At 36.6% G+C, this 16,735-nt stretch overlaps 2 protein-coding genes across 2 annotated transcripts; one reads left to right on the top strand and one right to left on the bottom strand.

Moving 5' to 3' along the window:
* The first annotated feature begins 10,920 nt into the window (after nt 1-10,920).
* Nucleotides 10,921-11,831, top strand: LOC113299490. Its single transcript, XM_026548512.1, has 2 exons — nt 10,921-11,463; nt 11,565-11,831. Exons 1-2 carry the CDS (start codon nt 11,116-11,118, stop codon nt 11,718-11,720), a joined length of 504 nt encoding a protein of 167 aa, XP_026404297.1. The 5' UTR covers nt 10,921-11,115; the 3' UTR covers nt 11,721-11,831.
* A 136-nt stretch (nt 11,832-11,967) lies between these two features.
* Nucleotides 11,968-15,244, bottom strand: LOC113299489 (protein DEHYDRATION-INDUCED 19 homolog 5-like). The gene is made up of 5 exons (XM_026548511.1): nt 15,017-15,244; nt 14,588-14,730; nt 13,775-13,852; nt 13,445-13,689; nt 11,968-12,375 (listed from the first exon to the last, which is right to left on the bottom strand). The coding sequence occupies exons 1-5, from the start codon at nt 15,096-15,098 to the stop codon at nt 12,273-12,275; spliced, it is 651 nt and encodes a 216-aa protein (XP_026404296.1). The 5' UTR covers nt 15,099-15,244; the 3' UTR covers nt 11,968-12,272.
* Between the last annotated feature and the right edge of the window lie 1,491 nt (nt 15,245-16,735).

Below are 16,735 nucleotides of genomic sequence, written 5' to 3'. Positions count from 1 at the left end.
TGACATGTGCAATGTGAAGTTACACATGTATATGGATATGTACTCAGCAGTTACACATCCATATAGCATCAAACAGTTACACATGTGCATGGCATGACACATGCGTACAACATGTATGGTTAGATAATGTGGGTATAGATATTAGTTTAGGAATACACGGTGTAGATGGATGATTAGATAGTGTGGGCCCAGAAAAAACCCATGTGTTACCGCCCTAGTGTGACCAAAGCGTGTGAGTGGCACGCACAAAAAATTAGCCTAATATGGTTTATAACGGCTGAACCCTATTACTAATAATGAAAGACATTCGTAACGGCTCATGCCTGTTTGGGTTGTAACGGATTTTAGTAACAGGAAAATTCGTAACAGCTGTTGGATTGTTGCGAATCTTGAAAAATGGTGTAGTGTGTGTAATTAGGAGTTACACATGCATTTAACTAGTATAACTAGGAGTTACACATGTATTTGACTAGTATAATAGGACGCATATATTACTTGTGTATATCAGAAGGTCTACTAGGAAGCATCTAAATCGAAAATAAGGAAAAGTAAACGTACGAAATGCATGTATAAATTACACATCAAACTTCTGCATTTGTTGTTCACTATTAAACATTAAGGAAACTCCACCCAAATGAGGGAGAAGAAACCTAGTATTAAATATGTTACCCAAACTACACTGTTATACGCGCTACTACCAGCATGCACGAGTTTATGGCAGTTCTAATAAGAAAATCAATTTATATTTATCAATCAAATATGAAAAACTAAGTTTAAGAAAGAACTACTCGAATTACTACTTATATTATAGTAACTACCAAGCTAATTTGTCAAAAGAAAAATAAATCCAACAAAACTAGTAACTAGCATGCGATTTCTTGGAAAAAGAAACCTTTTTTTTTAAAGAAAACTTAGGCAAGGCCTAAGGACATAGATTGATTGTAGTGCTAGTGGTGTCGTTGTTTAGGTAAACATCATACCCACTACTATAGTTCTTACATATAATAGCCAAGTTTAAGGCTTGGAGATTTTTGGTTATATGTAAAAGTTTAAGACCTGTTAAGACAAAAGTTACAGGATTAATGCTTAAAACTGAAGAGGCACTCAATAACTGTTTTTCCCTATGGAAGTTTCTGCTAAATCTTCCTTTGATTGCTTTGATGTAGAGAGCATTGAAGTGTTCCAGGGTGTCAGTGGTTTCAGCATGTATTTCAATGTTCATGTGTTGCTTGTCCTCTGCCCATGCAAACGCCAAGTCTGATCCTCCTGTAGCTCCTCCTGCTCCCCATTGGCATGTGTGTCCTATGCTATCAACATAGTTGCCTGCAAAATCAGTTATAGTCAGAGCTGAAAAGTACTGAGAACTGTTAGGATTCTGGATAGTGCGGATTTTGGTTAAGTAACCATAATTCTGTTGTTGTGGGTAAACCCCAACATGGATTCCTGTTGGTGTTATCTGAGGATCAATATCATAATTTTGGCCCCGGGTATTCAGAGCATGATGGTGCAGGTTGTGAACTCTGTTATATTCACAAAGATGTTGTTTGATGCTGAGAGAAGTATTCTTAGCAATAGGAGTGATGTTTTGAAATACCAGGTCACATCTGGCCTTCCAAATGAACCAGCAGGTGGTTGCATAAGTGGAATTATTTCCATTATTACTTGGATTGTGGAACCAAGTATTAAACCAATCCATGAAGCGAGTGTGATGGTCAAAGAGAACATGATTTTCACCTAGCATTTGATGCCAAACCTCAACCGCAGCAGGTAAATTGAGGAACAAGTGTGTCATTGTTTCCTCCCCACTATTGCAAATTTTGCATATGGGATCTATGTAGTGTAGAATGCTTGCAGTTTTAGCATTAGTTGGGAGGATTTCATGAGCACATTTCCAGAGGAAGATTTTGATAGCTGGTGCCACTTTCATGTTCCAAATAGAACTCCAATTTCTTGTGTTGAGATCATTCCTGTACAGGTTCTCTATTTTGGCTTTGTACAAAGCTTTGACAGAGAATTTTCCTGTGCTGTTGAGATTCCAGTGTATGTTGTCTTCTTCCCTGGGGTGGATAGCTAGATTAGTGATGGCTTGAGCAATGTCAGGGCTGAAGAGTTGCTGGATAAACTGCATATTCCATTTCTTTCGGTCTGTCATTAAATGAGCTAGAAACTGAGTATTATTTGGGCAGTTTGCAGGTTTTGAAAGCTTGTCTGTTGAGTTAGGTAGCCATAGGTCTTCCCAAATAATAATTTTGTTGCCATTGCCTATGCTCCAGACATAATGTTGTTGAATGTTTTGGATACCTTCTAGAATTCCTTTCCATATCCAGGAGTCTCCATCTTTGGCTTTGGTATCCATGTTGAGTACATTTCTTCCCAAGAAATACTTGGCATCCATCAATTGGTACCATAGAGAGTCCTTATCTTGTTCCAGACTCCACCTTATTTTTTTTATCATGGCACTATTGAAGAGTTCCATGTTCATGAATCCAAGACCATCAATATCTTTTGGTTTACATATAGCTGTCCAAGCTTTTGGATAATAACCTGTGGGATTTTATAAGTTTGTACCCCAGAAGAAGTCTCTTTGAAGCTTGTTCATATCTTGGAAAATTTTCTTTGGAATTCTGAAGCAATTCCATTTGGTAGATGCTGGCTGTGGAAGTAACAGATTTGATGACAACCTCTCTTCCAGCTGGGTTTAAGGGGGAGTTCTTCCAACTTGACAGACTTATCTTCATCTTTTCCACACCTGGCTTGAAAGATTGAATTTTTTTTTTATGAGTAAAGAGGGGAGATCCTAAATACTTGTCATTTATAGGAAGAGATTGAACTCCTAGAAGATTGTAGATGTTAGGCATAAGAGCAGGATCAGTATTCTTGCTGAAGAAAACACCAGATTTGCTGAAATTTATAAGTTGACGAGAAGTATTTCCAAAGAGGTTTAGAATATCCTTAAGATTTTGGGCTTCAGAGAGATTAGCTTTGCAGAAAACCATACAATCATCAGCACATAGAAGATGGTTTATAGAAGGAGCATTCTTGCAAATTTGAACTCCAGAAATGATACCCAGGTCTTTAACATGAGATAAGGTTCTAGACAAAGCTTCCATGCAGAATAGAAATAGGTAGGGAGATAGGGGATCCCCTTGTCTCATCCCTCTAGAGGGATTGAAGAATTTATCAGGAGAACCATTTATTAACACAGCAGTGGAGGTGGTTGAAATGCACTGCATAATCTTGTTGCACCAGTCAAAGTTGGAGCCAATTTTTCCCAAAATAGTAATAAGAAATTTCCAGTCCACTCTATCAAAAGATTTTTCCATGTCAATCTTAATTCTCATACTTCCTTTATTGCCTTTTTGACCTCTTCTAGTTCTCATGTAGTGAATGGTTTCATGGGCAATGACTATGTTATCAGCAATTTGCCTTCCAGGAATGAAAGCAGACTGGTAAGGGGATATGATTTTGTTGAGGTAAGGTTTCATTCTTTGGGCTAACAGTTTGGATATGATTTTGTATGTGGTGTTGCAGAGGCTGATGGGTCTGAAATGACTGGGGTTTGATGGATTCTCAGTTTTGGGTATCAGTGATATGAAAGTTGAATTCATTTATTTGAGAAGGTGCCCAGACTTGAAGAAATGTTGAACCATTTTGATTAGATCCTCTCCAACAATATCCCAGTTGGCTTGGAAAAAACTAGGGGGGAATCCATCTATCCCTGGTGCTTTGTCTTTTGCCATACTAAATATAATACTTTTGACCTCATGATCTTCAGGAATTCTGTTGAGATTGTTGTTATCAGCAATGGTTATAGTAGTGGGGATGATATTGATGATTTCAAGGTTCATTTCAGGTGATTCAGTAATAGCCATCTTAGAGAAGTGTTTAGTGAAACAGTGTTTTATTTCATGGTAGTCTTCAATCCAGTTTTCAGCACTATCTTGAATAGAATCTATCTTGTTTCTTCTTATTCTGCATTTTGTGGTTCTGTGAAAATAGCTTGTGTTCTTATCTCCCAACTTGATGAATTGATCCCTGCTTTTAATCTTCCAGAATTTTTCCTCAATGTCTTGCCATTCTCTAAGCACTTGAGTAGCAGTTTTTAAAGCTTCACTTCTGTCCTGTTTGAAGTAGTGTTCTTGTAACCAATTTAGATGTTGCTTACTTTCCTCTATGTTGTCTTAATGTTGCCATACACCTCTTTGTTCCAAACTTTGAGTTTCAGTTTAATGTCTTTGAGCTTTCTAGCAATGAGAAAAGCACTAGAACCAGATAGATTCCTCTGCCAGCATTTAGTGACAATGCCCTTGCAGTCTTTATGATCCAACCAAGGACCAAAGAACTTGAAAGGTATTTTACCAGTACGCCAATTGGGGTTGGTGTTTAAAAGAATGGGGTGGTGATCAGAGTCAATGGCTAGAAGATTTGTTACAGTAGAGTTTGGATGGAGAAGCAGCCAAGGTTCATTAGCTAATCCTCTATCCAGTCTCTGTTCAGTAAGAGCAGGACCACTTCTCTTATTAGACCAAGTGAAAGGACATCCAACACTGCCCAAATCATTTAGATCCAAATCCACAATTTTGTTGCTAAAGATATTAGCTTCAATATTGTCCAAAGGTTGGGTACTGTACTTTTCATTATCATGTAAGATGAAACTGAAATCTTCAATAACCAACCAAGGAAGGGAGTGATTGAGAGCTGAATTTTCCAAAACTTTACAAGAGATAAGTTTACTATCAGTATCATAAGGACTGCCATAGTTACCAGTAAAGAGCCAAGAAGGGCCACTGGTATGCTTGATTGTAGCATTGATATGGTTAATGGAGCAATCCATAATTTCAACATCAAGATTGTGCTTCCATATCAATACTAGCCCTCCAACAGTACCACTAGCCCCTCCAGGATTGACATGCCAGAAGTTCTGAATATTAAGCTGTTGCATAATGTTTAAGAGTTTTCCATGTTTCTGTTTGGTTTCAGAGATAAAGCAGATGTCAGGATTGAACTTGGTCAGCATATCACTAAGGTATTTCTTGGTATGTATCTGCCCAAGACCTTGACAATTACAAGCTATAGAGATAAAGAATTGCCAAAAATATGAAACTGGGGGGTATTTTGAGGTTAGTCTTCTAGTTATAGGATCATAGTAAACTAGAATGCACCAATAAATACAAGCATACGAATGGTTCATGGGGTAGATTATAAGAAAAGAAAAGATAAGGATATGTACCTCAGAAGCTGAAGTTGGTGAGCCAGAATCATCATTAGTCCTTGAGTCCAAAGGTTCAACATAGTTGTCAGAGTAGTCCTTGAATCTTTTGATGTTATCAGTATTGGTGGTTTACATAGGAACAACAGTAGAAGTTGATTGTTTCCTTTTTGATAAAGCTTTAAGCTTATCAACATCATTAGTAGTATCAGAATCTGACGGATGGTGTTCTTCAGCAAAAACATGAATTGTCTTTCTATCCTTCCAAGCCTTCTTTTTAAACTGAGCAGTTTCAGCATTCATCCTATCTTTGATTTCAGAGATTGTTGGTATGGTTTGAGAGGGAATGGCTGGAAAGATACCAGTAGGATCTATATTATGGTTTGGCCTGGTGTTGGCTTGGGTAGGGTGTTTGAATCTAGCATCATCCTTGATCCTTATCTTAGCTTGACGTGCCTTATAATTGTTAGAGATTTTCTTAGAAAGCTCAATTTTTATGTTTCTTAATTGACTAGCAATGACATCTGGATGGGGTGAGTTGGGATCATCTCTAGTGGAAGCTCCAAAGGTGAGGTGTTTAGAAGTTGAGGGAGAAATTTTTGCTATTGTCATTTCTAGTTCTTTCTGCTTAGCATTTATCATCTTGATTTCAAAAACTTGAGCTGCATCAGCATCAGTGTAACCTCTGTGAATGACATTTCTTCCTTCTTGAACAGTTTTTTGAAGGGCAGTTTGTGGTAGTGGTAAAGGCTGGGGTGTTGGTAGGATTTTGTAGTGTGAGTAATGAGATTTTGAAGGTGTAGGTGGAATGGGGCAGGGTGGAGATGGGTGATCTTGAATTCTACAAACTTTACAGAATTTGATACCATTGAGAGCATAAGCAAACTCAAGCCAATGGGAAACAGTTGGTGTTTCAAAAGCTTCAATACCAAACTTTAAGGGCTTAGTAACATCAATGGTGAGCTTAACTTCTAGGTTTTTCTCAAATCTGTCCCTTCCATAAGGCTTCTTGGCATTTTGATATACTCCAACTGGTTGTAGAATGTTGTGGATGTCTGGAAAAAGAAACCCAACAAGTCATAAAATACTAATTTCATAATAGAGAGAACAAAAAAATGTGACTGGCTACCTCGAGTTTCTATTTTTATGGTTCAATAGAAGTCTATTGACTATGCATTTTGGTGTCCACAAAGTACAGTTTTAAGTCATCCCTTTGTGGGTGTATGCGGAGTTCATTAATTACTCCAATAAGCAACATTTTTTATTCTATATACCAAAGATAAACAAAAGATTATTAACAACGACATAAGGCAGAAGGTTCGTACTCATATAACATATGGGACATGGAAATAATGTCTGAAACTTTATACATGTCTGAAACATCACATGTCTTCATCTACACACACAATAATAGCATACCAAGAGACAAGAAAAATTAGAACTTTTGGTCTGTGGTTCTTTCCAATTTAGTTATGTGCTGACTTATGCCCGAAGTTACATGGTAGACATAGAGTTTAAATATTTATTTTGACCAAAATGGAGGGTATTTATAACATTCCTACTTTTCAAAAATCGAAATTATTTCAAGAAATTGGAAGAAATCCTTGCAACAAGTTGGGCTCCAACCCCTTTCTGAATAACAATGCCTAATCTGTGGAAAAAAAAATTACATTTCTTAACATTAACATCAAACCTAGAAATGTGATTATGTAATCTTCTTAATAAATCAACCATATCTTCCCCCAGGTCTCCAAACGTCGTAAAATCCAAAGCGCCAAAACCATAACCTTGAGCCAAACACTTATCCAAATATTTTTTATTTTTACGAGAAATCCCATTGCTCAAAGCTAACCTGGGTTGAAAAGCACGAACTCCTCCCCCGTGAATGGCGAAAACCAAGTAACATCCAAACACACATCACGACCATTATCCCAATTATAAATTAACTAGAATATTTGTCGGCCGAAAACCACTCCCCTCATTACATATGAAACCTAACGCATCCTCCTTCCTGGCTGGGACCCCTGCAGGAAAACACATGTCTATAATGGTGTCACGAACAAGGTCATGCCGATATTTGAGGCCTACCTCATACGCACAGTGCAAAACATGGTCCCCAAAGCAGTCCATATCTCTATTACAGAAGACACATACACTATTTTCTGAGAATAAGGGGATACCTAGAAGATAACTCAGCACATCACTAAATTGTCTCGCACCCACCCTATGGTTAATTCCTTCAATAGGTAACGCCTTGAGAAAATATTAAGCATGACTAGACTTATTGCAATTCCAAAACGCAGTATCTCGTGTAGTCATAAAGAATTTGGTTGGCATCTCCTTCATGACAATGTCGAAATATTTAACTGCCAAGGTCTTCATGGGATTAAGGGCATTAAGATCAACGTTAGCATTAGGGCCACACACACTTGAGAACATCTCAACGGCGCGATGCAAACCTAACTCATGCCATTGAAGAGATGCGTTGCGAAGAATGATGTCCTGGAGAGGCTGAGTCTAAATGTGAGACGCCAAATAGCAGTAATGCACCGCATCATCCATAAATTAAAGACCAAGCCTACCAAACCTAAGCGGCATAGAGGCGATACGTTGCTGCAACAATCCCCAACCCGACCCATCATTCGTAACAATATGCCGCAAATGCTGAGACAGATGAGAGTCGAAAATAGTTTGAGACTCATCTAAGTATTATGGCATAGTTGTCCTAATAGAAAAGTACAACTTAGACACACCGGCGTAACTCCTCAACAAATGTAACTCGCACTGCGGATCCTCCAATTTCTTCATTGCATCCATCAAAGCGGTTAACCCTGAGTACTTTAGTTCGGACCATGCTACTGCAGAAATCATGGTCCAAACTACCGACCGACCCAACAGTTTAACACCCTTCGCCGGTCTACTAACTTGAGAGGGGAAAGCACTATCACATCGACAGTCCATCGTTATTTAAACAGTGATGTAAACCAGTAAACAACTATTAAAATCATCAACTATTGTAAACAATGACGCGTACTAAGACCTTATGTTTCATAAATGTTACTAAGTTAATCATGCAAAAGGAACGTTCTCCATATATCTGAACACAAAATACAACTATTCATAAAAATTCTAGAAAAAAAAGCTTGTGTACTGGCATGTGTACTTTCTTTTTACAAACTTTTTTCATTTTAGCGTGTGTAATCAAGAGTTACACATGCATCTGATTAATGATGAGTTACACATGCACCTGACTTGTGTAATTTGGAGTTACACATGCATATAGGTTGAATCCCAATATTTTACCGAGACCAGTGAGATTAGTATCCAAGGTTTGAAAAAGTAGAATCTAATCTGGTGAAACAATTCTTCAACTCATTCAAGATTTTTTTTGTTGATGAACGATGATGGCCAAGTCTTTTACGGTAGGTTTTATTAGGGATAAGCATGATTTAGGTCCCAGAATTGAATTTGATACCAAATGCAATGTACCTGAGGCACAATTACAGGATGAAGGTGATGATAGGAGTAGCTAAGCTACTTTCTCTCTGAAATCGGAGCTTTAAACTTTTTTTTGAAATCAATAAAATTTTGATTGATGAAATAAAAGTCTTACAATGATTGGTATTAATACATAACCATAAATAATTGTCGCCTATATCTATGATCAATCATCAACATTAAACTCGAGGAAATGAAACCTAACAAACATTTAAACATATTTTTCCTTAAATTACCCTCACAAGAAAACCATTAGGCTAATAACCAGCTCAAGCCCAATACTAGTACCATGGGTACATGACATTCTTATTCTCTTGCCTATCAATACTACAACAAGAACAAATAAAATAAAATCATTTTATTAATAACATTCCTTAATAATAAAAAATATAACGACATGATAACGATTCAAGAAAAACATTAAAGTAAAAATTAACCACATGTTCATATTATTAAAGTTAAATAATTATCGGGAACTAGGGTTGTCAACGGATGAATATCCATCGGATATTTAGAAATACATATCCGATAGGTTACTATCGGATATTCGATATCCGATAATATCCTATAGGATATCAAAAATCAGATATCGATTTTGATAGGCTAAGTTATTGGATATCGAATATTTATCCGATAATATCCGGTTCTGACAAAAAAAAATCTAAAAACCCTGTAAAACATATTCAGAAGTGAAATTTAATTTCTATTTTTCAGACATACCATCCAAATTGTCTTCAAACACACATTCAAACACATAAATAGTCTTAAAAACATTACTCTTAAGTAGTTATGTATTTTAGTCTCACACACACATGAAAAGAAACATAAAAGAAAATGCTAAAAGTAAGAGACTTAGAAACACTAAGTATGCATTGTCACTCTCTTATCTTCAATCTTCTTCAATTTTCATATCTGTATTATAACAAGTCAACAACATTCAAATAAGATACATAACTATGTAATAATAGAACTAAGAAGAATAACAAATGGAAATTTCGAGTTGCCGATTGTTCGTAAATTTCAAAACAGATACGTTTACCACAGGCGGCATTGAATGGAAATTTTCCAACAATGCCGACATTTGGAAATTATAATCAGTATTGGTGGATTTAAAGCGACTGTGCCGACAAAGAGTAATTTCATAACAAAGGTATTGTACCTCTGTCGGCATAGCTTTAATTGATACATACATTGGAGTCGGCATGTATTCAACCACAAAATAACACCGACTACAACTGTCGCCACTGCATTCATCCAAAAAATAATACCGACTACTGCAATCGGCATTGCACTCATCAACCAATCAATGCCACTAATTACTTTGCAACTGAAAATTATACCTAGCTTTTGCAATTTATCAATTGCATGCAATTTTATCTTTGAGATTTTGTTTTGTTTTGTTTTGTTTTGTGTTGAGCTGCAATTCTGACTCAGCATCAAAGCAAGGCCTAAAAGTTTATTTCATTTTCAAGAAAAATATTAATCAACCAAGAAATTTTTGAAGAGGGAGGATCCATAAACACCCTTAGATGGACAAGGTCAGACAAGATTTGCGCCATTTTCTCCGCGAAGTCCAAACGACAATGAATTTAAGTGTTATATTTTGATGATATGTTCCTCTTATAAGACTCTACATTCCTACAAAAAATGAACACAATTCGAGATGTATAAAACGACCATCTACCCCTTTGAATATCAGTCGTTCGAATTTACCGGTTGAAATTAAGATTGGTAGATGGTGAGGTTTGCTATCTCGAATTGCGTTCATTTTTTGTAGGAATGCAGAAAATTATAAGAGGAACATATCATCAAAATATTACACTTAAATTCACCGTTGTTTGCATTTTGCGAAAAAAATTGCGCAAATCTTGGCTGACCTTGTCCATTTAAGAGAGTGTCCATGATCCTACTTCATTTTTGAAATCTCAATTAATTAACAATGAATCAAAGAAGTGAAAAAGAAAAGAAAGCAGAAGAAGATAAAACGGATACTATTAAACTTAGGTTTTAAGGATTTTTTTATTATTATAATAATAAAGGGCAGTGTCGTCCTTTAATCTTTCATCACTAAGAAAAAATAACCCTTAACCCATCCCCATGTAACCGTTAGTACCCCCAATTTCATCCCCAAAATGTGGGTTCATCAAAATGTCACATAAACTTGTTGAACTCCCGAAATTAGATCAAAGAGCAAAGAATTCAGACTAGTTCCTTACTCTTGGATTTATCTAACCCCTTCACGCGCCTCGGTGAGACCGGGGAAGGAAATCAGATCTATTGAGTGGGACCTACCAGTCTTAGTGGGTTCAAATTCAAAAGTCCAAAAATCGCTCAGGTGGAAAAAGTGTCCGTTTGGATCATAATCTAATCTGGTAAAGAAAACGTAATTTTGTAATTTTACATTAGCCATGGCTGAACCGGAAGGAGATGAGTGGGAGATCTGGAACGATGATGGTTTCGTCTGCAAGAGGAGAAGAAGCAAGATAAATATACCAGCTGATCATATCGCAACTGAGGATCAGCTTAAGAAGAACAAAAAAAAAAGGAAGATGATGATATTGATGAAGCTGAGAGACGAGTACAAGAGAGAGATTCAAGAATGGGAAAAATTATCAAATATTCTATCAACAATAAATCAAGAGAAAACCCAAATCCAAAAGTCATCATCTGTAATGGATTCTGATTTGCCAAAATCGCAGAAATTCTCGGACGATTTCGTTTGCCAGAACTTGTTTATAGATGAACTCCTATTGCAGGTATGCTCCCACAGATTGATCGCCACCATTCAAATTTAAAATGTCATTTGTTTTTGTTCTTTGAGATTTTGATTTCATCCAAATATTTGTGTCGCTTGCAGGCTGAAGCACAGGAAGCCATAATTCTAAATTTATCAAACCTCTGCGACGCGGCCGAAGCTATGATTAGCTCGGATAAGGATCAATTTAAGCAACGTATGGTGAACATCCCACTATTGGGGAGTCCACGAAGCATTTTGGTTTCTCTATCTGATTAGATTTTGTTGCGAACAATGTTCTGCGGATTATACACCTCTATGTATTTTCTCTCTTCTCATGTATGTATAAAGGTCGCAACATTTTCAAGGAATCCATTTACCTTTATGCCATTTCTCTCCTCATTCAGTCTAAATGCTGCCTACCGTGATCCATATATTACCCCCAACCAGTAATTGTGAACATATATCACATCCCTATATGATGAAATCCAGAGAACTGAATCTATGAATTCACGTTTGAAACAAGTGAAGCTTATAAATAACACTAATTGGCCTCACGTCTGATAAAGAGACATTGTACTTGTTCGTAATGTTTCAACGTGAAGAGATTTTACACATACGTACATAGATATACATGACCCAGAATAACATTGTACTCTGCGGATATTTTCCACATAATTTTTGTTGAAGTTAAGATATTACATATCATATATATCATGTGACAACAGCTATCCGAGTTACTAAAAGGATAACTCCAGCAGGAAAAATAAGGTGCCTGTAGAAACTGGCTCACTTGGAGCTGGATGATAAGGAATGAAATTGACCTAGGTGTTAGAAAATTGTAGACAGAACCAACTGCTGGCAGAACTCTGCTTTCTCACTTTTTTCTTGATAATCTTGTTCTCTAGCTTCATCCGACATAGATGTCTCTTTCCTGCAATTACATAAACGATGAACCAGATCTTTATTAATCTCAGACCATTTCATTAGGCTTCTTATTTACATGTTGAACTTACAATAATCGAGTATTGGTTTGGAGCCTGAGAGTGAACATAGGCAAGTCTAAATTCTGAGTGGTGAGGTTCCTGAAATGTGGTGTCTCACACCTAGGCCAGGTGTAAAAAAAATGTCACCCTGTAGATGAGTCTCAGGACCATGATCGGGATCCTAAAATTAGCATTTTCCTAAGATTACTTGTCAAAAAAAGGTTCTTATCTAGTGATGCGACATGGACCAAATTGGTAGACCACATGACATGGTAGCTGACGCATGACATGGTGACCGACATCAAACATCGCCAGACGTAATCGTATCATATGGTACCTAAAATTAGCATTTTCCTAAGCTATTATTCTGTAATGCTTACAGACCAAATTAGCTGACCGCATGACATGGTGACCGATATCAAACATCGCCAGACGTAATCATATTATATTGTCCTTGATGGTTTTTTATTGCTATCTCATCATCCATCGCAATAATTCCAACAACTGAATAAGGGAAGGGAATAATATCTTTCACCAATTTCAGAAAACATGTTATGTTTGCCTAGGTCACAAGAATTTTTGGCTGAAACTTGCCACATCATACGAAAAGAGAGCTGGTGGACCCAAAAAACTAAGAATTATGTGCAAGATCATATTTGTAGAACGAAATCAGAAATTCATGTGCAACAAAAGTTGAATGATATAAATCATGAGCTTTCTCAATGCCATAATTTTGTATTCATGCTTCTCAATGATATGTTAGGTAATCCTTTTCGACTTAAATTTTTATACTGTTTGCCAGATATAGATTGCTGAAATAAAGCTAACTGAAGTGAAGTACCACATAAATACAGGCAGAAGAATAAATGTTAAAAAGTGGAACATTTTAGCAGACATTAACTGTTTAACCACGAACATTGAAAAGCAATGAGATAAACATGCACCAACATGGAAGTATACATCCAGAAGATATCATCTGCTACTATTTTATGAAATCTCTCAGTTAGTAGGAATTACCTTTTAACATCCAAAGTGACTGTTGTTTCTGTACTGGAGTTTGTATCTTCATCAACAACTTTAGGCCCTGTTGGAGATATACCGCAGAGAAATGGTGATAGAAGTGGATCTGGTATTGAATCAAATGTGTTTCCCCTCATGTGTGAATTTGCCCCAAGAAACAAAGTCAATTCTCGCAATTCTTTCCCGACCATTGGTAAGTTGTTATTAGTACATGACCCTGATCTTTGAGATTTTCGCCTCCGCTGTAAAAACATTATGTTCAAATAGTTTAGATATAAATTACTGTTTTACTGAATCTCATTTACTTTAGCTTGCGAATTACCACACCTTTAGCATATGAGAATGTTGGGTTATAAAATGTCCAACAATATCCTTGCCTAGATTTTCTGCACACAATGGGCATACCTGCAAAGACCAACATGGAGATTTAATCAAGCCATTAAAGTTTGGAACCATATTGAGAAGATATCGAACAGGGTAAAAACCTTGTTAACATTAAACTCGTATGCTTCTGGTTCGCAGGTACGACACTAGTCTAATACTAAAGCTCATCTCAAGTAACAATGGTTTTATGAAATTGCAATTCGGCTGTGTAGGTAGGATAAGAGCTACTTATCAAAGAAACTTAGCAGAGAAAATACAGTATGAGCTGTATCGAATCAAGTAAACTCCTTGGGGAAACCTCGGTAGATCATAAGCATGCTTTGTTTGTTTGATATGAGGTGGCCTATGTTAATAATGAAAGGGAACCGGAAAATAATAGGCAATTCTGTCTAACTCTCTTATGAATTTGAACTAATTAACTTTTCGAACGTCAACAAGCTTAATAATTAGAAGTGGACTACAGATAATAACATCCCATCCGCCATTAAGTAGTCTCTACTAAGTGCCGACTCGTGAGATTCTTAACCAATTAAGAAACTACTAACGTGAACCAGGACGGCACTAATCACAAGTATTGGCACTAAACGTCACTGCACCGGATTGGCACTCGTGAGATTCTTAATTACTCGTTTTCTTCCGTGGCCGACCAAAACGACTGCAAATCGGCTAAAAGACTAAAATACAAAGCCTATAAAGTGAAACAAACTTGTCATTAGAGCAGACTATTCCTTAACAAAAAGAAGGATGAATACATACTGAATTTTTCACGTCGAAGCAATGTTCTTCCTGGAGATGTGTAGAAAGCATTGGAACTTCAATTTCAACATAACAAAAAGGGCATGGGAAACAAGACTGAGCATCTTCATCCACGTCAGAATCAACCATTCCCAAATTGTTCTCTGTTCAACATCAAAAACCACTAAGAATCAGTACAAGCCCTTGTTAAATAAACAATCTACTGAAATTCACATATGAATTATTGTACAATTTTACAGAAAACCCTATAGATCTCAGAAAGAAACAAAAGTAAGAAACAAGAAAAAGGAACCACTTTTATGAACGAAAAACAGCCAAAATTCACAGAAACCCACAAAAAATAGAAAACAAAATTAATCAAAATCAGATATTCTTCACCAGATGAACAATTCATTAAAGCTACCAGAGATAGAGAGAGAGGGTATATACCAGAGTGGAATCTTGAGGATTGCATAGCAGTAAGGTGGTGTGTAGAAGAGTGTACCCTAGAACCCCAGAAATCAACATCCATGATGTTTGTATTTTACTCTTTTACCGTCGAAATGAGTTGGTTTTCTCGGCCAGAGAAGATGTAAAATTTCCGGTGAGTATGTAAAGTTAAAGGGAGAGAGACAGAAACTTCTACCTCAGCTGGAGTATTATTTAAAGACAAGAGTTGAGCTGACACAGTTCTGACACACTCAAACCTCTTTTGTGTACAACAAATGTGCGTAAAGCATCCTTTTTAGCATCTACGTGTCTCATTTTAATTCGGTACTCACTGAATGTGGGACACATCAATTAATGGTCGTTCTGAATTTAGACATATAGCCAATAATAAGGTGCCACGTGAAGGATGTGAAAGTGGCTTGACTAATTACTAAGAGCCTCTCGAATGGTCATGTGGTCAGCTTCATATGTGGCATGATGGAAAGACTTCCTCTATCTTATTTGGTGACCAATTTTCCAAATTATAAGGGAAAAAGAAAAATCTTCTCCAACCCATATGCATTGTTGTAGAAAATCTGATATCAAAGACTTAATGAAAAGAACACAAAACTAAACTCAAACAAACTTCTCTTAGTTGATATATTTCGACTCATGACTCAACAGCCTATTTATATGACTCACAAACTTGACTCTCAAGTAAAAAAACTTTCCTAATCAAAAACAAATTATAACAAGAAACTTCTAGACAATTCTCACGTAAACAAACTCTTAAAACCAGTAATACTTGCAACCCAAGTAAACTTCTAAATACCGTACCATGGATCAACAACTCTTGTTGATCCATTCACTTCATGTCAACTGTACCAGTTGATCCAACCATATTCCGTCAACTCTCATAGTTGATTCACACTGTTGTATCAACAACTCTTGTTGATCCCTTCTGTCTTCTTCTTAGTATCTTGGTTTATTCTTCAACATCCTCCCTTAAACCAAGATACTCTTTGCTAATCATTCTCAACTTTCCACGCAAGTACAAGAAGGTGTTAGACTTCAAAGACTTGGTGAAAATATCGGCCACTTGCTCTTCACTCTCAACAAACTCCACAGCTATCTCCTTATTGCTTACAAGCTCTCTGATGTAATGAAACTTAATATCAATGTGCTTACTTCTTCCATGAAGCACATGATTCTTAGTTAGTGAAATTGTCGACTTATTATCACAAACTATTGTTGTTGGTGTTGTTTGTTCTTGAAATAATGATTTCAGCGTCATTCTTAACCATACATCCTGTGTAGCACAGTTGCTAGCAGCTATATACTCAGCTTCTGTTGTAGATAATGCAACAACTTGTTGCTTCTTAGATGACCAAGAGAAAAAACCAGTTCCCAACTGAAAACTATATCCTGATGTACTTTTTCTACCTTCTGTATCTCCAGCCCAATCACTATCAGTGAAACCAACTAACTTTGGATCTTCTGAGACAGTATAAAAGATTCCCATACTTGTTGTTACTTTTACATACTTCAGGATACGTTTTGCATCTTGTAAATGTGATTGTCTAGGAGATTCAATGAACCTACTAACCAACCCAACTGCATACATGATATCAGGTCTTGTAGCAGTCAAATATCTCAAACATCCAACAAGACCTTTAAATTCTGTTGAATTCACAAGCTCTCCTGATCCATCTTTTGTTAACTTTAGTCTCTCTTCTACTG

This window comes from Papaver somniferum, chromosome 7, assembly GCF_003573695.1.
Source record: "Papaver somniferum cultivar HN1 chromosome 7, ASM357369v1, whole genome shotgun sequence".
Lineage (NCBI taxonomy): Eukaryota > Viridiplantae > Streptophyta > Magnoliopsida > Ranunculales > Papaveraceae > Papaver > Papaver somniferum.
Note: the sequence above shows the minus strand (reverse complement) of the source record. Positions and strands in the feature narration are given on the sequence as shown.